The sequence below is a fragment of the Spironucleus salmonicida genome, chromosome 7 (genome assembly GCF_000497125.1).
Source record: "Spironucleus salmonicida strain ATCC 50377 chromosome 7, whole genome shotgun sequence".
Lineage (NCBI taxonomy): Eukaryota > Fornicata > Diplomonadida > Hexamitidae > Spironucleus > Spironucleus salmonicida.
The window spans coordinates 798,113-820,619 of NC_090602.1; the positions used below are offsets into that span (position 1 = coordinate 798,113).

At 43.0% G+C, this 22,507-nt stretch overlaps 21 protein-coding genes across 21 annotated transcripts; 10 read left to right on the plus strand and 11 right to left on the minus strand. All coding sequences in view use genetic code 6, as the record gives it.

Annotated features, from left to right (window-relative positions):
- Nucleotides 1–313: 313 nt before the first annotated feature.
- SS50377_27222 (uncharacterized protein) lies at nucleotides 314–856 on the plus strand (the record flags this gene model as incomplete). The annotated part of the gene is made up of 1 exon (XM_067911015.1): nucleotides 314–856. The coding sequence occupies one exon, from the start codon at nucleotides 314–316 to the stop codon at nucleotides 854–856; it is 543 nt and encodes a 180-aa protein (XP_067761702.1).
- A 7-nt stretch (nucleotides 857–863) lies between these two features.
- On the minus strand, nucleotides 864–1,124 carry SS50377_27223 (uncharacterized protein; the record flags this gene model as incomplete). Its single annotated transcript, XM_067911016.1, has 1 exon — nucleotides 864–1,124. The coding sequence occupies one exon, from the start codon at nucleotides 1,122–1,124 to the stop codon at nucleotides 864–866; it is 261 nt and encodes an 86-aa protein (XP_067761703.1).
- A 542-nt stretch (nucleotides 1,125–1,666) lies between these two features.
- Nucleotides 1,667–2,602, minus strand: SS50377_27224 (RNA-binding motif-containing protein; the record flags this gene model as incomplete). The annotated part of the gene is made up of 1 exon (XM_067911017.1): nucleotides 1,667–2,602. The coding sequence occupies one exon, from the start codon at nucleotides 2,600–2,602 to the stop codon at nucleotides 1,667–1,669; it is 936 nt and encodes a 311-aa protein (XP_067761704.1).
- A 183-nt stretch (nucleotides 2,603–2,785) lies between these two features.
- SS50377_27225 (uncharacterized protein) lies at nucleotides 2,786–3,892 on the plus strand (the record flags this gene model as incomplete). The annotated part of the gene is made up of 1 exon (XM_067911018.1): nucleotides 2,786–3,892. The coding sequence occupies one exon, from the start codon at nucleotides 2,786–2,788 to the stop codon at nucleotides 3,890–3,892; it is 1,107 nt and encodes a 368-aa protein (XP_067761705.1).
- Nucleotides 3,893–3,925: 33 nt separating this feature from the next.
- SS50377_27226 (uncharacterized protein) lies at nucleotides 3,926–4,744 on the plus strand (the record flags this gene model as incomplete). Its single annotated transcript, XM_067911019.1, has 1 exon — nucleotides 3,926–4,744. One exon carries the CDS (start codon nucleotides 3,926–3,928, stop codon nucleotides 4,742–4,744), a length of 819 nt encoding a protein of 272 aa, XP_067761706.1.
- Nucleotides 4,745–5,045: 301 nt separating this feature from the next.
- On the plus strand, nucleotides 5,046–5,690 carry SS50377_27227 (uncharacterized protein; the record flags this gene model as incomplete). The annotated part of the gene is made up of 1 exon (XM_067911020.1): nucleotides 5,046–5,690. One exon carries the CDS (start codon nucleotides 5,046–5,048, stop codon nucleotides 5,688–5,690), a length of 645 nt encoding a protein of 214 aa, XP_067761707.1.
- A 245-nt stretch (nucleotides 5,691–5,935) lies between these two features.
- Nucleotides 5,936–6,436, plus strand: SS50377_27228 (uncharacterized protein; the record flags this gene model as incomplete). Its single annotated transcript, XM_067911021.1, has 1 exon — nucleotides 5,936–6,436. The coding sequence occupies one exon, from the start codon at nucleotides 5,936–5,938 to the stop codon at nucleotides 6,434–6,436; it is 501 nt and encodes a 166-aa protein (XP_067761708.1).
- A 256-nt stretch (nucleotides 6,437–6,692) lies between these two features.
- On the plus strand, nucleotides 6,693–6,998 carry SS50377_27229 (Myb-like DNA-binding domain-containing protein; the record flags this gene model as incomplete). The annotated part of the gene is made up of 1 exon (XM_067911022.1): nucleotides 6,693–6,998. One exon carries the CDS (start codon nucleotides 6,693–6,695, stop codon nucleotides 6,996–6,998), a length of 306 nt encoding a protein of 101 aa, XP_067761709.1.
- A 455-nt stretch (nucleotides 6,999–7,453) lies between these two features.
- SS50377_27230 (Myb-like DNA-binding domain-containing protein) lies at nucleotides 7,454–7,861 on the plus strand (the record flags this gene model as incomplete). Its single annotated transcript, XM_067911023.1, has 1 exon — nucleotides 7,454–7,861. One exon carries the CDS (start codon nucleotides 7,454–7,456, stop codon nucleotides 7,859–7,861), a length of 408 nt encoding a protein of 135 aa, XP_067761710.1.
- Nucleotides 7,862–9,220: 1,359 nt separating this feature from the next.
- SS50377_27231 (uncharacterized protein) lies at nucleotides 9,221–9,670 on the plus strand (the record flags this gene model as incomplete). The annotated part of the gene is made up of 1 exon (XM_067911024.1): nucleotides 9,221–9,670. One exon carries the CDS (start codon nucleotides 9,221–9,223, stop codon nucleotides 9,668–9,670), a length of 450 nt encoding a protein of 149 aa, XP_067761711.1.
- Nucleotides 9,671–10,194: 524 nt separating this feature from the next.
- Nucleotides 10,195–10,602, minus strand: SS50377_27232 (Myb-like DNA-binding domain-containing protein; the record flags this gene model as incomplete). Its single annotated transcript, XM_067911025.1, has 1 exon — nucleotides 10,195–10,602. The coding sequence occupies one exon, from the start codon at nucleotides 10,600–10,602 to the stop codon at nucleotides 10,195–10,197; it is 408 nt and encodes a 135-aa protein (XP_067761712.1).
- Nucleotides 10,603–11,057: 455 nt separating this feature from the next.
- SS50377_27233 (Myb-like DNA-binding domain-containing protein) lies at nucleotides 11,058–11,363 on the minus strand (the record flags this gene model as incomplete). Its single annotated transcript, XM_067911026.1, has 1 exon — nucleotides 11,058–11,363. One exon carries the CDS (start codon nucleotides 11,361–11,363, stop codon nucleotides 11,058–11,060), a length of 306 nt encoding a protein of 101 aa, XP_067761713.1.
- A 256-nt stretch (nucleotides 11,364–11,619) lies between these two features.
- Nucleotides 11,620–12,120, minus strand: SS50377_27234 (uncharacterized protein; the record flags this gene model as incomplete). Its single annotated transcript, XM_067911027.1, has 1 exon — nucleotides 11,620–12,120. One exon carries the CDS (start codon nucleotides 12,118–12,120, stop codon nucleotides 11,620–11,622), a length of 501 nt encoding a protein of 166 aa, XP_067761714.1.
- Nucleotides 12,121–12,365: 245 nt separating this feature from the next.
- On the minus strand, nucleotides 12,366–13,010 carry SS50377_27235 (uncharacterized protein; the record flags this gene model as incomplete). Its single annotated transcript, XM_067911028.1, has 1 exon — nucleotides 12,366–13,010. The coding sequence occupies one exon, from the start codon at nucleotides 13,008–13,010 to the stop codon at nucleotides 12,366–12,368; it is 645 nt and encodes a 214-aa protein (XP_067761715.1).
- Nucleotides 13,011–13,311: 301 nt separating this feature from the next.
- SS50377_27236 (uncharacterized protein) lies at nucleotides 13,312–14,130 on the minus strand (the record flags this gene model as incomplete). The annotated part of the gene is made up of 1 exon (XM_067911029.1): nucleotides 13,312–14,130. One exon carries the CDS (start codon nucleotides 14,128–14,130, stop codon nucleotides 13,312–13,314), a length of 819 nt encoding a protein of 272 aa, XP_067761716.1.
- Nucleotides 14,131–16,450: 2,320 nt separating this feature from the next.
- SS50377_27237 (uncharacterized protein) lies at nucleotides 16,451–16,642 on the minus strand (the record flags this gene model as incomplete). The annotated part of the gene is made up of 1 exon (XM_067911030.1): nucleotides 16,451–16,642. One exon carries the CDS (start codon nucleotides 16,640–16,642, stop codon nucleotides 16,451–16,453), a length of 192 nt encoding a protein of 63 aa, XP_067761717.1.
- A 653-nt stretch (nucleotides 16,643–17,295) lies between these two features.
- On the plus strand, nucleotides 17,296–18,024 carry SS50377_27238 (uncharacterized protein; the record flags this gene model as incomplete). Its single annotated transcript, XM_067911031.1, has 1 exon — nucleotides 17,296–18,024. The coding sequence occupies one exon, from the start codon at nucleotides 17,296–17,298 to the stop codon at nucleotides 18,022–18,024; it is 729 nt and encodes a 242-aa protein (XP_067761718.1).
- A 121-nt stretch (nucleotides 18,025–18,145) lies between these two features.
- SS50377_27239 (uncharacterized protein) lies at nucleotides 18,146–19,261 on the minus strand (the record flags this gene model as incomplete). Its single annotated transcript, XM_067911032.1, has 1 exon — nucleotides 18,146–19,261. The coding sequence occupies one exon, from the start codon at nucleotides 19,259–19,261 to the stop codon at nucleotides 18,146–18,148; it is 1,116 nt and encodes a 371-aa protein (XP_067761719.1).
- A 78-nt stretch (nucleotides 19,262–19,339) lies between these two features.
- SS50377_27240 (uncharacterized protein) lies at nucleotides 19,340–19,588 on the minus strand (the record flags this gene model as incomplete). The annotated part of the gene is made up of 1 exon (XM_067911033.1): nucleotides 19,340–19,588. The coding sequence occupies one exon, from the start codon at nucleotides 19,586–19,588 to the stop codon at nucleotides 19,340–19,342; it is 249 nt and encodes an 82-aa protein (XP_067761720.1).
- Nucleotides 19,589–19,930: 342 nt separating this feature from the next.
- On the plus strand, nucleotides 19,931–21,244 carry SS50377_27241 (Coronin; the record flags this gene model as incomplete). The annotated part of the gene is made up of 1 exon (XM_067911034.1): nucleotides 19,931–21,244. One exon carries the CDS (start codon nucleotides 19,931–19,933, stop codon nucleotides 21,242–21,244), a length of 1,314 nt encoding a protein of 437 aa, XP_067761721.1.
- A 489-nt stretch (nucleotides 21,245–21,733) lies between these two features.
- SS50377_27242 (Dynactin subunit p22 family protein) lies at nucleotides 21,734–22,264 on the minus strand (the record flags this gene model as incomplete). The annotated part of the gene is made up of 1 exon (XM_067911035.1): nucleotides 21,734–22,264. One exon carries the CDS (start codon nucleotides 22,262–22,264, stop codon nucleotides 21,734–21,736), a length of 531 nt encoding a protein of 176 aa, XP_067761722.1.
- Nucleotides 22,265–22,507: the final 243 nt, after the last annotated feature.

The following is a 22,507-nucleotide window of genomic DNA, read 5'->3' on the forward strand; positions in this document are numbered from 1 at the left end:
GCAAATTAACCTTTAAATAATGTTAGATTGAAAACTTGTGGTACAAAACCAGAAACAACCTTACAGCGTTCTTACTAGTCCGTTTATATTAGAAATGATAAAGCTAATCCCGTCAATAAACTTTATTTAAGTCATTTTGCCAATTAAGAAAATTAAATATTCAATTTTATTAAATAGCTTAGTGCTAGGTTTTTAAAAATTCTATTGAGTGCAGGTTCAACTCTTATAAGCAAAATTTTAGTAAGCAAAATTATACTTTTAACAATCATAAAGTAAGTTAATAAGTATAGTAAAGCATATGTTATTTTTTAAAATGGGAGCCCTAGCAGAAGTGATGTCGGCTCAAAAAACCTCAGAACCCGCATCCAGGGAGCCCGTACACGTATCATCCCATAAAAAGTAGTAGAATGAGGTATTACAGAGCCTGTCTTCTCTACCATCTACAGAAGTTCAGCAACAGTTGTTGGTGCTTTAGACATAAAATGAACCCAAATTCAAGCCTACAGAGCTGATTGGTACCAAAAATAAAGCTAATGCTGAAACTACCAAAAATTCTATTATCGTGAAGCCTGTAATCTAAGAAATATCACTGACAGACCATTACAACTCGGTTTCTAAGCAGAAGAAGGATACACCGCTGCTGAACTTGGATCAACTCATTCAGTAGCAGCGTGAATTCCGGAGTAGATAACCCGTCCATCGGTTACTTTCGTTGACGAATTCGAGCAAGCTTCGGGGCGTCTATATAGACTAGGATATTTCAGACTAGAGTTCCCTGCCGGAGGGGCTGGTAGAAAAGGATATGTCACCGTATACGATGGAATACAAACAGTAAGCGCAATAATTCTTTAAATGACGAAAACTCATTCTACATCGTGTATTGTCTATCGGGTGGTAGATTCTTCAACCTGGTCAGTGATGGTGCTTATATATTCTTTTATTGACTATGTCTTGTTGATAACCTCGAATTCGTCTGTGTTTTCCTCGTCTGCAAAATATTTATTATTATCCTGAACAGTGTTGACTTCATCCGAAATGACAGATATCCGCCCTGCAAATTCGATGGAGGATGGGGAGAACTGCAACGATAGCACTCTTTTGGGTTTGCAGCATTTTGCAAACATCTATTTTTTAGAAGTGGTAAAAACTACTATTTTCTAATAGTAAATATTACAATTGCAAATTAATATTAAACTATTATAATAGTAATTTTATATAATTTATAATTAGACTTTCGGTAGAAAACATAAATAGGTTTATTTTCAACCATAGTTAAATTTATATAATAATGTGTATGCGAAGGACTGCTTATTAGAAATGAAATCTTAATCACTCAAAAGCTTCTAATACGTAATGCAAAGAATACTCTAGAAAAAATAAGGCAAGCCATTGTCCATGTAATTTACCCCTTCTTCTATAGAGTTTTCTGGTAGAATTTATATTATCAACAATGCCGAAAACGATATTCATATTTATGATTATGACGAAAAAATATACTATTTTTAGTAAATTTCTGTCCCCTAGCGACGTTTTAGTTGACTTAAAATTTGAACGCTATTCATAAATAATAAACTTTCAAATCTCTACTTTTTAAAATAAAATAAAGCTATAAATTGAATATTTGTAACTAAATAACAGTAAATATAAATTCTTTATCGGTTGTATATCACTTAAATTAACGTCTATTAACTTATGGTTAATCATTAGATTATGGTGCTTAGTTAGCATAGTCAGCTGGTTATTGCTATTATTAATCTTATTCATATCTTCTTTCTTGCTATGGTCTCTATACATTATCAAATTCACGTCTTTAATAAGGTTGTTAAGTATTATAATCTCTAGGCTATCTTGGTCTATAATCATTTTACTATGGAGGAAATTGCGAGTTACTTTAATAATTTGGATTATATGGTCTTTAATTTTATTAATATCTAGGCTGATAAGGTTGTTATATTTCTCTTGATGCGTTGTAATCTCTATTTTATGGTTGATATGGTCTTTATTATTAATTATAATCTCTAGAATATTAGTTATCATAGTTTCTTTACGGTTGGACAAAATCTTTAGGAGGATAGGCACCTTCTCTTGGTTATTAAAAATCACGTGATTATCCATAATTAGATTAATATTATTATCTAGGTTAATAAGATCCTCTTTGTTAGTAGTCATCTCTTTGGTTATTACCATATTGCTGTTATTAATATTATTACATTTTTCTTTCTCTATTTTTACTACTAATATCCTCCCATAGCTTAGTTTCTTCTTCTGGGGTAAGATTGGAAACAGTAGCAGTCTGACCTCCTAAAATAATAGGTTCATCAACAGAACCTTTGACTGCATTCTAAACTGCTTCTGGATTTGATTCAGAATTAAAGCGGATAATAGCAGAATCAGTTCCTACTCTATAATCTATATACTTTACTTCTCCAAACTTAGAAAATATCTCTTTTAAATAATCTCTTGTAACTCTATTTTCCGCTGGATTCTAAGATTCTGGAATATACTCTTTATCAACTCTACCGTCAGTAACTCCTACCAACCCTATGTTTGCTACTCTAATCATAACATTTGTTGGATATTTTTATTCAGGGAGAGGATCCATAATACTAAAGTGAAAAATAGAGTGAAAAACTTATTTATTATCATTATTATATACTTTATTAATTTAATACTAGTATATAATTAATTCATAACATAAGTATTATATTATTATTAACATTTATTATTTTTTAATATGTGTGAGCCGACTGAGACCTAAAAACTCCGTTACTACTCTCTTTAACAAATGTCATCATAACGCTACGAAACATAGATACAGAACTTGGGCAATGTAGTTTTATCAAACACGCATAAAGATCCCTCAATCTAGCTCGACGAAATGCAACTTACAGCGAAGGGCTCGTAAGGTTATCGAACCGTACTCGGGACCCATGGAGTCACGACAGGCACCTATATGTACCAATTTCGGTTCAACTTCCAAACACAGACTTCTGCGTTTCGTTGCGGCTTCTAGCCGATTTCTGCAGAATTGGGCGCCCCAGTCGGCTTTGACACGTCCTCCTATGGCATCAGATCCATCGATTTGTCGACTGTGAATGGTAGAAAGCGCGAAAATCCACATCCAGACGTTCAGCTTGCGCCAAACGACGTCATAACCTGCCTGATCCATCTACCACTGATCCAGCCCCCCTTCGACCTACCAGAGGAGACCGAAATGTGTTTCACGAAGGGAAGCTACGCGAGCACTGTAGGACGCAAGGCGGTCGAAAACGACGACTCAGAGGAGCAAAACTTCCTGGAGTCGGATTCCACGCCGCTAGTCATCCACGAGGGCGCATTCGTGCGCTTTTACGTCAACGAGCGCCAGGTACAGTAGCTGGACACCGTGTACTACAACCGCTACTACCCAGCGGTTTCGCTCTACCAGTTCTGCGCTGTAACGTGCAATTTCGGCGTCCAGAACGTGCGGCTCCCGAACTATCCTCCAGAGTGGTACCAGCTACCGTTCTGCCTCGCGAACAGCTCGCAGACGTACGCGCTACTGGGCCAGAACGCGCTCGCGGTGGGCCCCGAGGAGGTCCCAATGGCGAGCAAGGAGAAGCCCTGCATCGCCTTCGCGGAGTTCCTGAAGAGCCAGCAAAACAGCGAGAAAACGTGCGGCTCCGTTGACATCGAAATCGATCCGGACAGCTTCGCGTTCCTGGAGGCGATCCAGGCGGGCGCGCCGGGGCCGGTGCAGGGCTTCAGCGCGCTGTACCTTGCGAGGGCGCGGCGTGACCAGCAGGTGCTCGCGCAGGAGGTCGCAGCGGGGCAGTACACGGTGGATCTGCACTACGAGATCGCGCGCTTCTACGGAGACGGGAGGTTGCGGATGAAGAAGATGAAGAAGTGAGCGGTTGGGTCGGGTCACTCGTCGATTGCGAAGATGATCATCTGGTCCTTCAGGTTCGCTATCTTGGGCATGGGCCGCGGCGGCTGGAAGATGCTGCCGGCCTGGGTGACGATGCAGTCCGACAGGCCCGTGTTCTCCCGCAGCAGCAGGCGGTACGACGAGTTTGAGGCCTCGGGAGGCTTGGCCAGCGGGTGGGGCGGCGGTACTGGTTTGGCCGGCCGGACCGCCCGCGGTGGGCAGGTGTCGCGGTCGTGCCGGGGCTGGTGGGACAGACACTTCGCGATCTCGTCCTCGTAGGACTTCCTGGAGCGTTCCATGCCCATCGGATGGCGGGGGACCTGCTGTATTTTATATATAAGCCATATGTTTGGGGAGTGGGTCTGGTTCGCGCGGCAGCGGTGCGGCTCCCAGGCGGCTAGCACGCTGCGCTGCTCCTACACCGGGGAGTGGGCTGCGCGGTCCGCCTTTGCGGCAGGCCTGGCACGAGACCGGCTGGGCGAAACGTCGAAACTGCAGGTCGCGCCGTTGCTCGGTATATGCGCTAATATGCGGCGGGCGTCAGTTGCTGAGTCCCCTCCTAATTGGTCAAAGGGCAGTAACCCGATAATATACCAGACCCGCTTCCCACGAATGAGCCAATTCACTGGGCCACTGGCCGCCATCGGGCAGACGAACCCCGAGAATGACATTAAGCAGCAGGTGTACGGGAACCGCCAGCTGAACGTTGGATGCCAGCAGGAGGCCCCCAAGCTCAGGCGAATGCCGTCCGGCATCGCCACCTCGAACGAGAGCATCGTCATCACCGACCAGGGCAAGGGTCAGGCGCTGCTGGACAACTTGCAGTGGAAGTGAGGTAGGGTTTTCGTTTTGCAGGCTCGGTGCTGGCGGTTTCTGCGGCACGCCTTCCCTGGGAGAAGCCACAGCACCATGTGAGGTGTTTTTACTCGCAATATATGTCAGCCAGGTAGCTGCAGCGCGTGGAACGAAGGTCCGGGCCAGGTGCGTCAGAGGGGTTCTGGCCCGCTCATACGTGTCATTATGGAACGGCGCCAGCTGCCCAGTACCATATTATACCCAGAGATTCGACTCGCTGAATCCCGACCCATTCCGGCGCGAACCCCTTCTCGGTGCAGGCCTGGGCACCAGTTCCCAGATGGAGTTTCGTGACGATGCAAGCAGCGCCTAAGATCGACCACTTGGAGGAGCGCAGCAGCATGGGTGGTTACTCTCTGAGCGGGCCATGAAGCGCAGGCAGGGGAGCAATGGGCCACTGCATCGCGGGACCCTGAACGGCGGTAATAGGACCATGCACTCTGGGAGGTTAGGGCGCTTAGGTGGGACTGGTCTTAGCACAGAAGGGGCGGTGTGCGTCGCCCGAGTGAGCAGTCTAGTGGGGAGCAATAACACCCCGAATACGGGGCGGGAGGCATGGAGCAGTGGTAGTCATTGTCATCCGAGAGAAAGGTGGGCCGCCGTATCCACTCCCCTATTAGGGGTCGAGCTACAGGGCAAGTAGTAGGTCCACACTCATCTACCGGATACTCTGCAGAGTGGTCATCAACGCGCCTCGTGGTCAATATCTAGTTGCGCCCCTCATGTTGGGATGCCTTACTGGCGGCGCCAAATACTCAAGTTGCACTCTGTTGATCAGATGCTGTCGTCGATACCTGCTGACGCTGTCCCTTACTGCGTTCCTAGCGACAAAATATCCTAACCGCTCTCATGCTTTTACGCCAAACTGCCTAGGGTCCAGGATTCGAGGCGCAAATCCAATTAGCCTGGGCGAGGCCCTCAGTGATTTGGCAATGCAATCTTGACATTCTCCTCTGCGCCGGTATGGAACGACGCATTTGAGGTAGATGTCGCTTGTTATAAATTTTCATATACCAGGTGTTGTCGTTCCCTCTGCGACACCGGCGGAGGCTGTTGACTATGGAAGCAGAAAGTCCACTGCGGATGTAGGTATTGTTCTGGGATATCTATTTCACTCTAGACACATTGCGAGCCGAAAGGAACTGACAGGGCCCTCCAGCCTTCCAGGAAATGGTGACCCTATTTATGAAATGCGCTGGCTTAAGGAAGACGATTCCACCGAGCCGCTAGACTGGACTCAGCACAGACTCAGGCGAGCGCGCATATCCCCAGGGGTATGATCCACAAGGTACCAAACTCTGCCAACCTGACCTATTCAGAGCCGCTAAATCCCGGATGATAGGTCTGGCAGCCGGATGCCGAAGCTCTGACCCGCACAGCAGCACGAGATCTAGCCGTAACGACTTCTACACCAAATCGGGAAATGCATGCGGGATATTCCAGGAGCACATTCTCATAGTTTGGTGCGAGCCGAACACTGGGCAGGTACCACGCACAAGTTCCGACCGCGTATCAGAGGGCTAATGGGCATAACTACATATATACTGTGTGCATGAGCAGCCCATTTATGACCCAATACCGATGGTAGGACGCCGGGTATCGGCTTATAGGGCAGGAGTCCTGAGACTGTAGAATCTTTTAGAAGAATCTGACCTTTCTTAAGTTTCTTGAATTGTATACCCCATTTAATTTAGACATACTAGTAAAGTTGCTGAAGTGAAACTGAAAAAAAACACTTCATACCGTGTAATCTTCATATATAGTAGAGGGTCCTATTCTTAGAAGAGCGTGTAGAAAGTTTCCTTCATCGAAATAGTAAATATGATATAATACCTAGGTATTACCAGCTTTCGTAGATTTCTTGAAGTTTTACGCACCCTATATAACGTATATAATATCACTCTTTAGGTTCCTGCCTTACTCAAAAATGCTGGGAAATTACTCAGCCGCTACTACCCAGAAGGGCCAGCCCAGACAGCGTCGCGCGTACCATCGCCACAATTGGAGCGAGGCCGAGATATCCAGCCTGCTGATGCTAGCTGAAACGCACCACAAGCGGTGGTAGTACGTGTCCACCCACTTCCCACGCCTGACCCAGAACCAGGTGAAGAACAAGTACTACTACCTGCTGCAGCATCCCCAGGAGCCCAGCGCCAAGCAGATGCGCCTCATCGCCTTCGACCAGGCGGTGCTGGGCGGCTACAATTTCCAGCAGCTGGACCTCCTGCAGTGAGGCCCGTCAGCGGTGAGTGACTTAATGCGTACGCTTCACATGCGCTGGGCCGCCTCTTCCCATTTCCGAAAGTATTTGCCTCGGGATATATAAGTGTGGCCGCAGTTTTTTATCCAACGCTCCGCTTCTACTCAGCGGAGCTTGTAGGCAGAATCTGGTAAACTTGCGCGATTCTAAATTTAGAATTACCTTAGTACTCAATCTGGCTGCAACCCGCGGTATGGTGCGTACAAGGGGGTACGACGTTAAAGATCCGCACTTTTTCTACGAAACTGGCCGATCGGTTTTTACCCAGAATCCCCCACAATACGATTTGTAGTATTTTTAAAATCAAACCGCGTCGCATTGTTCCTTTCTCGCAGTAATACCCAGAGAATAACACCCCGCTCCGGTAGTGTGGGCCCACCTCCTCTTTGGGTCCCGCCCCGAGATACTTAGAAACACCCCTCCACCAAATGGATTTTAGCGAGGTACTCGAGCAGATCTCGGGGATTATCTACTGCGCGAAGACCGCGGTCGCCCCCAGGGCCAGCAAGCCCATGCGCGCCTCCACCTGGACCGCCGCTGAGGACGCCGCCCTCTCGAGCGTCATGCGGGCCAGGCCCTGCACGCCCTGGGCCGACATCGCCGCCGCTGTCTCCACGCAGGCGCGGTGCCCCCTGCGCGCCGGCTCCCAGGTGTCCCAGCACTGGCGCCGCGTGCTGAGCTTCCGCCTCGGAGACGACGCCTTCTCCGCGGAGGAGGACCACAAGCTCAGGCTGCTGCGCGCAGATGGGCTGGCGGACAGCGAGATCGCCGCGGCCCTGGCTACCACGGAGCTGGCGGTGCGGCTGCGGGCCGTCGAGATGGGCCTTTCGGAGTGAGACTAGAATTGTATAATATTTGGGTAACATCGCGCGGAATGGAAGGCCCGAGTCGCCCAGGCAGGCGGGCGGGCCGTTGCGGCTTACTGCAGAGAACTAGGGAGAGCTGATAAATTCACGGCCGATAGCACCGCTACGGCAGGCACACCAGTGAGCCGGAAGACAGGCTGCCTGGACTCGCGGCGCCTCCGACCGCTAGGTGTGCACAGCCAGCCCCCTAGACACAGCGGGAGAGGCAACACTGGCACGGGCTGCCGAACATGAGCTGGCGAAGGCCGCGCCGGACTCGAGTTAACTCGCCCATTCCATTTAATACCGATATGCTCACTTGCGCTCTACCCGCCATTTGGCTGCGCCCACTGCACCATTTCGCAGAGCAAGGTTTCCCATTCCATATAATTCTACTTACTAAGACTCCTAAAGCGGCAGCCGAGCATGGCCTAGCACCAGTCTCCTGCGCCGGGACTTTAGCTCACTGCGAGTTTAGGGCAGTATGTGGCTGTGCCAAGCGGAGATACCGAACCTCACTCCAGCGCGAAGCGCATTGTGTATAAGTTTTAATATTTTTATAACAATGCTATATTTTGTAATTATAAATGAAAAATTTGATAAGTTTAATTAGCTAAGGACAGTTAGTTCAAGATAATTCTGAATATTGTTATAAACGTAATCATTTAATCTATGGTTTTAATAGGATAAATGATTATTGTTTAAATAATAATCCATATAGTAAGATTACTAGAATTTTAAGTAACTTATGGAATCAATTTTAATATATATATATTCTGGCTAAATCTGATGTCCTACAGAAATAAAATCAATACAATATAAAAATTTAGTCAAGTTAAATTAACAGTAATATATTAGCTTAATAATTCTATAAATTGACGAATATAATAATATACCATTTATAATTCAATTAAATATCATTTTACTAATTATAAACATCGCACTAACGTCTTGATCCGTTATATGCTATATTTTCATCGTCAAAGCGACCGTGATCAAGTCGTTAGTGTACCTGGCCCGAAACCGCGTTTTTTGCGTGTTTTCGGGCGAAATTCAGGGGCTGAGGGGGGATTTGTTGGGAAAAAATGTGGAGGATGTGGAGGGGAACGATGGGAACGATTTGGAGGTTGGGAAGAGTGATGTGGATGTGGATGGGGTGGGGGAGACCGACCAGGCGATCCTCATGTTCGACGGGTACTATATGCAGGAGCTGGAGCTGTGGTTGGCGGAGGGGGAATAAGGGGAGGAATAAGAATAAGGAGAATAAGAATAATAAGAATAAGAATAAGAATAATAAGAAGGAGAAGGAGATTTGGTGGTGGAGTGAGGGGAGTGAGTGGGGATGAATGGATGGATGGAGGCAGGTAGGTAGGAGTTGCGGTTTCTTGGGTTAATTCGGCGTGGATTGTAGTAAATGTGTGTTAGAACGTTTTTAGAAGCATGAGAAACGTGGGATTTGGTATTTTTGAAGCGCGCGGAGGTAGGTCTGCAGCGGAGGTGAATAAACGCAGAAATCGAAAAACTGAATTTATGAAGTATGCTAATAATACGGTAATAAATGCATTGCCTGGATACTCGTAAATGAACACAATCCAGCGCAGCCTATCGCAAATAGCGAATAAGTCTTAGGAAGACTTTCAGACCGAATTGCTGGAGAACAACGCCCTGACTGCGCACGACATCAACGCCGCAGTAGATCCGGTTAAATGTAAGCACGACGGGGTCTACGTTTCGCACGATAGCCTGGTCATGAACACCACGCACAGGAACACGCTGATGATGAGCTTCGCGCTGGAGTGAGGTTCGGTATCTCCGCTTGGCACAGCCACATACTGCCCTAAACTCGCAGTGAGCTAAAGTCCCGGCGCAGGAGACTGGTGCTAGGCCATGCTCGGCTGCCGCTTTAGGAGTCTTAGTAAGTAGAATTATATGGAATGGGAAACCTTGCTCTGCGAAATGGTGCAGTGGGCGCAGCCAAATGGCGGGTAGAGCGCAAGTGAGCATATCGGTATTAAATGGAATGGGCGAGTTAACTCGAGTCCGGCGCGGCCTTCGCCAGCTCATGTTCGGCAGCCCGTGCCAGTGTTGCCTCTCCCGCTGTGTCTAGGGGGCTGGCTGTGCACACCTAGCGGTCGGAGGCGCCGCGAGTCCAGGCAGCCTGTCTTCCGGCTCACTGGTGTGCCTGCCGTAGCGGTGCTATCGGCCGTGAATTTATCAGCTCTCCCTAGTTCTCTGCAGTAAGCCGCAACGGCCCGCCCGCCTGCCTGGGCGACTCGGGCCTTCCATTCCGCGCGATGTTACCCAAATATTATACAATTCTAGTCTCACTCCGAAAGGCCCATCTCGACGGCCCGCAGCCGCACCGCCAGCTCCGTGGTAGCCAGGGCCGCGGCGATCTCGCTGTCCGCCAGCCCATCTGCGCGCAGCAGCCTGAGCTTGTGGTCCTCCTCCGCGGAGAAGGCGTCGTCTCCGAGGCGGAAGCTCAGCACGCGGCGCCAGTGCTGGGACACCTGGGAGCCGGCGCGCAGGGGGCACCGCGCCTGCGTGGAGACAGCGGCGGCGATGTCGGCCCAGGGCGTGCAGGGCCTGGCCCGCATGACGCTCGAGAGGGCGGCGTCCTCAGCGGCGGTCCAGGTGGAGGCGCGCATGGGCTTGCTGGCCCTGGGGGCGACCGCGGTCTTCGCGCAGTAGATAATCCCCGAGATCTGCTCGAGTACCTCGCTAAAATCCATTTGGTGGAGGGGTGTTTCTAAGTATCTCGGGGCGGGACCCAAAGAGGAGGTGGGCCCACACTACCGGAGCGGGGTGTTATTCTCTGGGTATTACTGCGAGAAAGGAACAATGCGACGCGGTTTGATTTTAAAAATACTACAAATCGTATTGTGGGGGATTCTGGGTAAAAACCGATCGGCCAGTTTCGTAGAAAAAGTGCGGATCTTTAACGTCGTACCCCCTTGTACGCACCATACCGCGGGTTGCAGCCAGATTGAGTACTAAGGTAATTCTAAATTTAGAATCGCGCAAGTTTACCAGATTCTGCCTACAAGCTCCGCTGAGTAGAAGCGGAGCGTTGGATAAAAAACTGCGGCCACACTTATATATCCCGAGGCAAATACTTTCGGAAATGGGAAGAGGCGGCCCAGCGCATGTGAAGCGTACGCATTAAGTCACTCACCGCTGACGGGCCTCACTGCAGGAGGTCCAGCTGCTGGAAATTGTAGCCGCCCAGCACCGCCTGGTCGAAGGCGATGAGGCGCATCTGCTTGGCGCTGGGCTCCTGGGGATGCTGCAGCAGGTAGTAGTACTTGTTCTTCACCTGGTTCTGGGTCAGGTGTGGGAAGTGGGTGGACACGTACTACCACCGCTTGTGGTGCGTTTCAGCTAGCATCAGCAGGCTGGATATCTCGGCCTCGCTCCAATTGTGGCGATGGTACGCGCGACGCTGTCTGGGCTGGCCCTTCTGGGTAGTAGCGGCTGAGTAATTTCCCAGCATTTTTGAGTAAGGCAGGAACCTAAAGAGTGATATTATATACGTTATATAGGGTGCGTAAAACTTCAAGAAATCTACGAAAGCTGGTAATACCTAGGTATTATATCATATTTACTATTTCGATGAAGGAAACTTTCTACACGCTCTTCTAAGAATAGGACCCTCTACTATATATGAAGATTACACGGTATGAAGTGTTTTTTTTCAGTTTCACTTCAGCAACTTTACTAGTATGTCTAAATTAAATGGGGTATACAATTCAAGAAACTTAAGAAAGGTCAGATTCTTCTAAAAGATTCTACAGTCTCAGGACTCCTGCCCTATAAGCCGATACCCGGCGTCCTACCATCGGTATTGGGTCATAAATGGGCTGCTCATGCACACAGTATATATGTAGTTATGCCCATTAGCCCTCTGATACGCGGTCGGAACTTGTGCGTGGTACCTGCCCAGTGTTCGGCTCGCACCAAACTATGAGAATGTGCTCCTGGAATATCCCGCATGCATTTCCCGATTTGGTGTAGAAGTCGTTACGGCTAGATCTCGTGCTGCTGTGCGGGTCAGAGCTTCGGCATCCGGCTGCCAGACCTATCATCCGGGATTTAGCGGCTCTGAATAGGTCAGGTTGGCAGAGTTTGGTACCTTGTGGATCATACCCCTGGGGATATGCGCGCTCGCCTGAGTCTGTGCTGAGTCCAGTCTAGCGGCTCGGTGGAATCGTCTTCCTTAAGCCAGCGCATTTCATAAATAGGGTCACCATTTCCTGGAAGGCTGGAGGGCCCTGTCAGTTCCTTTCGGCTCGCAATGTGTCTAGAGTGAAATAGATATCCCAGAACAATACCTACATCCGCAGTGGACTTTCTGCTTCCATAGTCAACAGCCTCCGCCGGTGTCGCAGAGGGAACGACAACACCTGGTATATGAAAATTTATAACAAGCGACATCTACCTCAAATGCGTCGTTCCATACCGGCGCAGAGGAGAATGTCAAGATTGCATTGCCAAATCACTGAGGGCCTCGCCCAGGCTAATTGGATTTGCGCCTCGAATCCTGGACCCTAGGCAGTTTGGCGTAAAAGCATGAGAGCGGTTAGGATATTTTGTCGCTAGGAACGCAGTAAGGGACAGCGTCAGCAGGTATCGACGACAGCATCTGATCAACAGAGTGCAACTTGAGTATTTGGCGCCGCCAGTAAGGCATCCCAACATGAGGGGCGCAACTAGATATTGACCACGAGGCGCGTTGATGACCACTCTGCAGAGTATCCGGTAGATGAGTGTGGACCTACTACTTGCCCTGTAGCTCGACCCCTAATAGGGGAGTGGATACGGCGGCCCACCTTTCTCTCGGATGACAATGACTACCACTGCTCCATGCCTCCCGCCCCGTATTCGGGGTGTTATTGCTCCCCACTAGACTGCTCACTCGGGCGACGCACACCGCCCCTTCTGTGCTAAGACCAGTCCCACCTAAGCGCCCTAACCTCCCAGAGTGCATGGTCCTATTACCGCCGTTCAGGGTCCCGCGATGCAGTGGCCCATTGCTCCCCTGCCTGCGCTTCATGGCCCGCTCAGAGAGTAACCACCCATGCTGCTGCGCTCCTCCAAGTGGTGGATCTTAGGCGCTGCTTGCATCGTCACGAAACTCCATCTGGGAACTGGTGCCCAGGCCTGCACCGAGAAGGGGTTCGCGCCGGAATGGGTCGGGATTCAGCGAGTCGAATCTCTGGGTATAATATGGTACTGGGCAGCTGGCGCCGTTCCATAATGACACGTATGAGCGGGCCAGAACCCCTCTGACGCACCTGGCCCGGACCTTCGTTCCACGCGCTGCAGCTACCTGGCTGACATATATTGCGAGTAAAAACACCTCACATGGTGCTGTGGCTTCTCCCAGGGAAGGCGTGCCGCAGAAACCGCCAGCACCGAGCCTGCAAAACGAAAACCCTACCTCACTTCCACTGCAAGTTGTCCAGCAGCGCCTGACCCTTGCCCTGGTCGGTGATGACGATGCTCTCGTTCGAGGTGGCGATGCCGGACGGCATTCGCCTGAGCTTGGGGGCCTCCTGCTGGCATCCAACGTTCAGCTGGCGGTTCCCGTACACCTGCTGCTTAATGTCATTCTCGGGGTTCGTCTGCCCGATGGCGGCCAGTGGCCCAGTGAATTGGCTCATTCGTGGGAAGCGGGTCTGGTATATTATCGGGTTACTGCCCTTTGACCAATTAGGAGGGGACTCAGCAACTGACGCCCGCCGCATATTAGCGCATATACCGAGCAACGGCGCGACCTGCAGTTTCGACGTTTCGCCCAGCCGGTCTCGTGCCAGGCCTGCCGCAAAGGCGGACCGCGCAGCCCACTCCCCGGTGTAGGAGCAGCGCAGCGTGCTAGCCGCCTGGGAGCCGCACCGCTGCCGCGCGAACCAGACCCACTCCCCAAACATATGGCTTATATATAAAATACAGCAGGTCCCCCGCCATCCGATGGGCATGGAACGCTCCAGGAAGTCCTACGAGGACGAGATCGCGAAGTGTCTGTCCCACCAGCCCCGGCACGACCGCGACACCTGCCCACCGCGGGCGGTCCGGCCGGCCAAACCAGTACCGCCGCCCCACCCGCTGGCCAAGCCTCCCGAGGCCTCAAACTCGTCGTACCGCCTGCTGCTGCGGGAGAACACGGGCCTGTCGGACTGCATCGTCACCCAGGCCGGCAGCATCTTCCAGCCGCCGCGGCCCATGCCCAAGATAGCGAACCTGAAGGACCAGATGATCATCTTCGCAATCGACGAGTGACCCGACCCAACCGCTCACTTCTTCATCTTCTTCATCCGCAACCTCCCGTCTCCGTAGAAGCGCGCGATCTCGTAGTGCAGATCCACCGTGTACTGCCCCGCTGCGACCTCCTGCGCGAGCACCTGCTGGTCACGCCGCGCCCTCGCAAGGTACAGCGCGCTGAAGCCCTGCACCGGCCCCGGCGCGCCCGCCTGGATCGCCTCCAGGAACGCGAAGCTGTCCGGGTCGATTTCGTCATAAACAACCCCGTAAATTACTTATCTTAAATTTCAAGAATATATATTAATAGCTATAATTATGTATTTGGCATGTTCTAAAATCTTACGCATGATAAGAAATAGATTAACCAAACATATATCAAATATGTATTATAAAATTATAGAATGAATTATCTTACATTATGTAAATTGTTAATATATTCTATGTGAAAATTAATAAAGTATTAATAAAAAGTAAATAACGTTTCAATTTTAGTATCAACAATTACTAAATAATAGTATTTCAACCGAATACTTAACTCTTATCCATAGTTTAACTTTTAAGTTAAAACTACTAACCTCACAGTCAAACTAAGGGTTTTTGATGGTTAAATCTTTTTTACTTATATTCAATATTTAAAATTATATACGCAATAATAATTCGCGTTTGTATTAAGATTATTAAATTCGTTATATTAATTTAATGATTTTAAAAATAATTTGATTTTAACCAGAAAAAACATAAAATTTGCAGTTACTAATTATTAGATCACGATAGCATATAAGTATAATTAAATTTCAGATTTTATTTTGAAACATATCTATATTGTAAAAAAAAATATTGTGAATATTTACAGTAAAATCAAATAAGAGTACAAATAAAGTTGTGATATATATTATATTTATTATTATTAATACAACTTAAAGTTTTTCTTCACAGTAAATGAAGATAAATTTATAGGCTTCAAATATTAAAACTACATTAGCTTTAACAGCCAGAGGAACTACAAGAGGGGTGAAAAGGGGTGAAAATAATATATAAATACTTGAAATGTTAATTTTTAAAGACCAAGTAATATTAGAATCAATGCTAACACGAGTGTAAGTGCTAGATATGAGAGTAAAAGAAATAGAATATATACTTATGGAACGAAAATCAGCTTTTCTGATAGGAAGTAAATGATAGTAGTATTTACATCTATATAATAAATTAGCGTCTTCTAATGTTTTACTCATTTAAATTTATTCTTTTAATTCTGTAAAATGAAACCTTAGGTCTAAAGTTATATATTACTAATTATATTTCTATAAAACTACGAAGGCAGCAATATTTGCTCAAAACATTATATATTAAAGACAATAATAATATTGTAAATGAAATATTACAATTTGATTAGATTTTAAAAATTAATCAAATAGAATTATAGTATTTCAATATTGCGTAGATATTACTATTAAGAATAGTTTTTATATCAATATTTACTACTATACCGCTAATAAATCTACTATTTATAGTTTTTGGCTATATTTACTGCATAAATTCTATATTTTAACAAACTTATAAATATACAAGGATAAAACAATCTCTCATTGTATTTACGGTGGATATCATCATATATAAGATTAATATTAATTTTCTGCAGTTTGTTATCTTACCATAAAAATAATGGTTTTATAGTAAAATTACGAATTTAGTTAAATCTGGCGTGTGATTAAATAATTTTTCTTTTTGCTTAATGGATTACAGAAATTTATCATATTATTTAAACTTTTAGTTATAATCCAGGAGGCTAAAAACTATAATAAGTTTGTTTTATTCTATATACCATACTTATATCATAAGAAATACTATAGAAAAACAAGTTTCGGTAATTTGTTCAATTACACATATGTGAACATAAATTTCAATATAGAAAAACTAAAAACGTGTTATTTATATTTTATTATGAAAAACTGTAAATTTATAATTATCTCTAGCTCAAAATGATAGATTTAATGTAATATCAGAATACGATGAGACTGCTATCATCTAACCATATAGAAGATGAAGCAGACACACTAGTCTTTGCAGAATTTATATAAGAAGTAATAAGTGATGATGAATGAGTGTGTCAATATAATATAAATTTTCTTAATACTAATTTTAGATAATTTTTAATAATATAGATCCTATTGATTCTATTTACTTTTATATTAAGAGTATTGCAATATTTTCTCTTAAACATTGCTAAATTTTATTGTAATAAAGTAAACCTAACATATTCGATACCGACAAGATAAATAGTTTAACAGCAAAAATTATATATATATATATAAACTAAAATCACTTAACAGCATACTCTTCACTATCAGTTGTTATAACTAAAGTACTAATATCATCTAAGAAAAATTATGTATAAACAATAGGAGTTTTCTCAATGTATGTAGATTTTGATAGCAAATTAAGTTTAATACGGGAGGATGATGATGCAACTCTCAGCAATTTTCCACTACAAAAATGAGACTTACCCTTCATTTAATAAGGTGACAGGATAATCTAAACTAATATGATATAATATAATACAAGAGTTTAGTTTCTGGTTTTATGACTTATATGGTATGTTTTATTAACATATTAAATTTTATACACTAATAATTTTAGTTTTTAATATTAATAATTATGAATATTTATAATAATATTAACTTATTATAAAACTTTGTAAAAATATTTTGCTGTATTTATATAATATATAATTAAGCAAACTTAGATTATTATATTTATAGAGTTAATATTGATATCAAATTCACTATCTCCAATTTCTGGAGGATTTCGTTACAGGAATATGTGTCGAGTTCATATTTTCATATTATTCTTACTATTTATAATATTTATATAGCTAAAATTTATGTTTTAAATATTTATCTTATTATGAATGCAGTTTGAATGTAAGTTCTAAAGCTGATATTAATTATTAAGGTTTACTAAGTGTTTGCTTCTGATTTTAATCAATGGTAGGTGGTTTTGTGTTCGTATCGGTAATAAAAGAATTATAATTAGTTTTGTTAAATTTATTCATTATTTAATATAAATTTAATCGAGCGACATATAATATATTTGTAACAACACAAAATATTTTGTATACAATGTATAATAAATATAGGGAAATAACTATTTATACTATTTATAAAATGAAATAATTTACAATTTAATCACTAGTTATAGATGAATTTTTAGTGTAAGATCGCACAAAGCTTAAATCAAGATCCTAGGTTAGAAGGATAAAAAATTAAGGCAATTATTATAATGACTTATTAGCTAGTAAAACTAAAATGTATGGATAGAGTTTATACTGTCTTCCTCCAAAAACTCCATAAGTATTGATTAAGAAAAAATTATATACAGAATAAGAGCATCAAATTAGTTTATTTAAAGAACTATAGTACAAAAATTTATATGAAAGTGAGTTTAAAATAGTCTCTGAGAAACCTCGATAGTAGTAAGTTGCTAAAATTATCCAACTGTTTCATTATTATCAGCCAATGTCTACTTTAAGGCGTGTTCTAGCGGAAGATATTATATTTTTTAAAAAATAATTTAGCGAAAACTCTGTTTAACCACGTGATTAAATGTAAAGAAATCTAAGTATCGTACGTTAACATGATGAGATGATAAAGATTATGTCGCAAAAAGCTATCTAATTTAAAATAAAAAATAGTATTTTAGGAGATAAGGATGATCTTTATCACTTAATGTATCTTAAATGGATAAAAAACATAACTACGCACAATGAGACTGCTATAACTACAATCAGACAAGCAGTAATAGCTGCAATTTTTACAGTACACTAATGGAACCCATACCGAAATAGATAAATGAAAAAACAAGCTATCGAATGGGATTTTCAGTTTAGCGATTGATTATTTTAGAATAGTTTTTATAATTAGAATATCAATTTTTCGTTAAACTAGACTATAGCCTAATTTGCAGCAAATCTTAATCTAAATTTAACAGCAATAAATTAACTTCAATAACCCTTCCTCACTAACCTCTCCATGATTCTACATAATCTAGCCAACTTTCACAATTTTCCATTATTTCTTAATCCTGCTACTCATTTTCTTCTAGATACCCAGCATAGAGGCTGAAAAGCCTGGTAACGTCGTCAAAAACGCTGGTTAATAATTTTCCAGTCCCCTTCTCACTTAGCAAGTCCATAAACGCGCAAATTAAGTTCTTATGAAGCCCTTTGGGCATTTCTTCTACCCTAGATAAATTTTTGAGAATGTGTACGAATTCTTCTAATTTACCAATATTAGCCATATTTTCAGCCACCAGCTCCACGCCAACGGTAACGCTGCGCTAGAACAGCGAAAACTCGCTCCCAGCAGCAAAACAGAAAATTTGGAAAAGCAACCCAAAATCACATAAGAAGGCTGCTATCAGAATGTATATTTCGAGAGCCTCGTCATTGAGCCCCTAGAACGCAATTTCGCCCATCCGCGCCTGCAGAATCGGCCTGAAAAGCTCGTTTTTCTGCGCGTAATTCAGCTGGATCCCGAGCGTTTCCGGCGTAATTTCGGCCAGAAGCCCCAGGATCTGCGCCGGGTCGATCAGGTCCACGGGCACCGCCTCGAGCGAAATTGCGTCGTTGACGAGCGCGTGCAGCGCGTAATCCTGCGCGTTCAGGGCCTCGATAACGAGGCGCTGCACGTTCGCGGGCGCGGTCCTGTCGGCCGCCTGGAGCTAAAACTGCAGCGGCAGCCGGTCGAAAAGAGCGCTTTCGATCGTTTTCGCAGCCGTCAGAACCTCGAAATTTGCGGTCCGCAGGAGCTCCTCCTAGAAGCCGCTGGAGAGCTCCAGCGTGTTAATTTGGGCCAGCAGGGCGATGTAGTTGAAGGCGAGCGCGTCGCCGCTGAGGGCTGCGATTTAAGCTTAATTTAGTTCTAGGGGCTGCAGAATGCGGTTTGGGATGGTAATCGCGCAGTTGATTATGTCGAGAATCTGCTGGGTTGGGTTCTGGACAAACGCCTCGTTGAGCTTTAGCAGGCAGAAATTGTTGAATCTGGAGGGACTTTCCTGGACGAATTTTGCTAGCTCCTCGAGGTGCTGATGGGGCTCTGTGCACCAAAGCTAGAGTGTCTTTTTAGAAGGCATATTGAAAAGGAAAAAGGAGCGGGTTATTGTATTTAACTATATAATAATGATAATATTAGAAATTTAAAAATTCAATAATCAGAACATGCATTCTCCCTTCTGTAGCAAGTATTTCTAGTCTTCTAACTCATCCTCTAAAATTGCTGACCTGTGGTAGAGCTATTATGTGTCTTTTTAAACGTTAAGGATTGTGTCAATAAGCACTTCTGCATACTTATCATCGTTTACTAGTTTCGTTTCTAGCTTCTACTTGATGGTTCTCAGACGCTGGTGGTCTAAAAGCTATTGATTGTATGCAGGTTTTTTTGTTTTTATCAAATCATCCATTAGTCGAAAAAATTAGAGCGGTTATATATAATTATATGTAATATTATCATATATAAATAGCTATATTTGAAATCTAGATAATAGATTTTATAATTTATTATATAATACTAATTTTAATGAATAATTTAATTCTAACTTACAGCTAAATTTATATCAATCATCAACAAAGTAAACATTTTCTATTATTTCATTAAATTAACATTATATATTGGTAAGAATAAAATTTAATCATATTAATTTAATATATCAAAATTATCACTAAACTCTCCTGCATTATTTGTTAAATATAAATAAAGTTATAATCTAATAACCATCAAAATAGATTTACCTTTCCCGCATCAAATGCAGACAAATCCAAAGTCAAAGTATCGTTTTGCACAATTTGCAACAACCAAACCTCCTTCATTTGACGATGTGCCCACATCTGAAGATCTTTTAGACTCCAATCTTTGTTCAGCATCGTCAACAAGGATAGCTGCAATTTTATCCTCTAGAGGACCTGGAGAGGCAGTTGTGTTCAACACTAACAGCTTTTCAAGATATGGACCCAAAACACCACGTTTAGTAGGTCATAAGAGACCGATCACTGAGGCAGTTTTTGCGCCTAATTCTGAGGTTATTTTGGCTACATCAGCAGATGACGGTACCGTTGCTATCTGGGATACTTCAAACAACTCGTAGGATATGAAGACACCACTTGTGATTTTCCAAGCACATACAAAGAAAATCAGCTCAATCCGTTGGTCCCCTACCGTTAAAAACTTGCTTTTAACTTGCTCGTTCGACGGAAGTGTTAAATTTTGGAATATAGAAGATCCAGCGTAACCTACATTATCTCATGATTTCGAAGAAATAGTCCAACAAGCAGAGTTCAATTTTGACGGTAGCTTAGTCGCACTTATTTTAAAGGACTCACGTCAAATTATAAAAATTGAGTCACTAAGTGGCCAAATTTTAAATTAATAGACATCCAAAACAACAGGAATCAAGCCTCCTAGACTTATCTTTTGTGGTTAGAACAACGCAATTTGCGTTACTGGCGGAATGAAAAATTAAGAAAGATTAGCATACTTCCTAGACTAAAATTTTGAAACAGTAGGTTCCTAATTGTTTTAACAAAGCAGTAGCCAGTTTTTAACTTTCTGGGATGAAAATTCGCAGCTTTTGCACTGCCTCAGCAGAGGATCTACCGAATATTATGCTTTTGAGCACGAAAACAGTGCATTCACCCTTGTCCTCAACCTTGGTTTCGACTGGCCTGTGAGGGGTGCTTGCATTATGCCAGCTAGAAGCCTAAACACCGACAAGACCTAAATTGCGCAGTTTTTCATTTTGAACAATAAAAAGCAAATTTTGTACATGTCACTCGAAGTTCCAAGCAAAATCAAAGGCTTCAACAAGAAATTTTACGATAAGTATGAAGCTTAAGAGTCGGTTTAAACTATTTAGGAGTTTAAATAAGGCATAGTCAAAAAACCTTTATATGTTGAATTTGTCGAAGGTGAGGTATTTACTGCTAAAGATGAAGAGGTGTTGGTGGTTAGTCAGGCAGAAAGCGAGCACGATGAATTACTGAGATTGAGGAAGGAGTTGGTTTTGGCAAAAGCGAAGATTGAATAACTAGAGGATTAACTCAAAAAGACTTCCAGAGAGTGAAATAAAATAATAACACATTATATTGCTTTTACTGTATACTTTAAGCCAAATACGATATATTTCATCTATTATAGATAAATGTAATTCACTTCTACAGTAAAATGGCAAATTGCGAGGAAAGTTCCTCTGAGGATTTAGACTTTAATTTTTCATATCAACAATCTGGTGAACTACCCATACCAGCATTGTCCTAGAAATCAATTCAATCTATAAATTTTTCCCTCAAAATGTAGAAAAAGTCAAAATCTTGTCAGTTATCACCTCGCAATCGTAATGTTATATAATAAGATAGAAGTAGACCTACTTATGTGGACAATCTAAAGCAATACAATAAATCATTTTATTATGAGGTACTTGCATCTTTTAAAAATTAGAAAAAAACACCTGTTTGTAAACTTTATGGTTCAAATAGATTTAAGTGAATGTAATTAGCGAAATGTATTTAATATCGCACTATACATTACTTTATTAGACTTTATATAACTTTTATCACTTTTGTTTTATTTTCGACACCTAAAGTTTTATTTTTAGTAACGCTATACCAAGTAATCTGACTTCTGAGAAATGATAATCACACGTGTTAGAAACCCCATTAATTCGAGAGCTAAAATTCTTAAGATGTTTAATAGAAAGTGTAATATCATCAATTAATTTATATGTACTATTAATCTCCTCAACTAATGAACTTTCTTCTTCGTTGAATTCATTCAGTTGATCGCTAAGCTGCTGTAAACTTAACTATAAATCTGGTAATTATGGTGCAAGTTTAGGAGTTTTGATAACACTTGGACTTTCCATTAATGATGACATATTTGGGAGTCTTGTTGATAATGCTCTTTGCGATTAAATATGTCTGCTGCCAAATCTCTGAGAACGTAAAGATAGGAGTTCATTTTGCAAAGATTAGTACATTTATGCTGATAATACTATTTTACTATTATTTAATATAAATGATTTGGATGATATGTTCGGTAAAATCACAAATATACTTATCTATATAAAATACTGAACTATACTCATTTTTAATTTTATATTTATATAATTGTTTTTATGGTCTAAACCGATGTTAAATTTTAGTTCCGTAGAATAAGTAGATATTTTAGATGCCATGTTTTGTAACCGTAAAATGGAAAAATCTTTATTGCCTATTATTCAATTCAACTCATATATTAATAAAAAATCTTCACAATATTTATATAATAAAAAATATAGTCTTATGTAAAATTATCTTTTACTACATAAAATTAGAATAAGAATAACTAT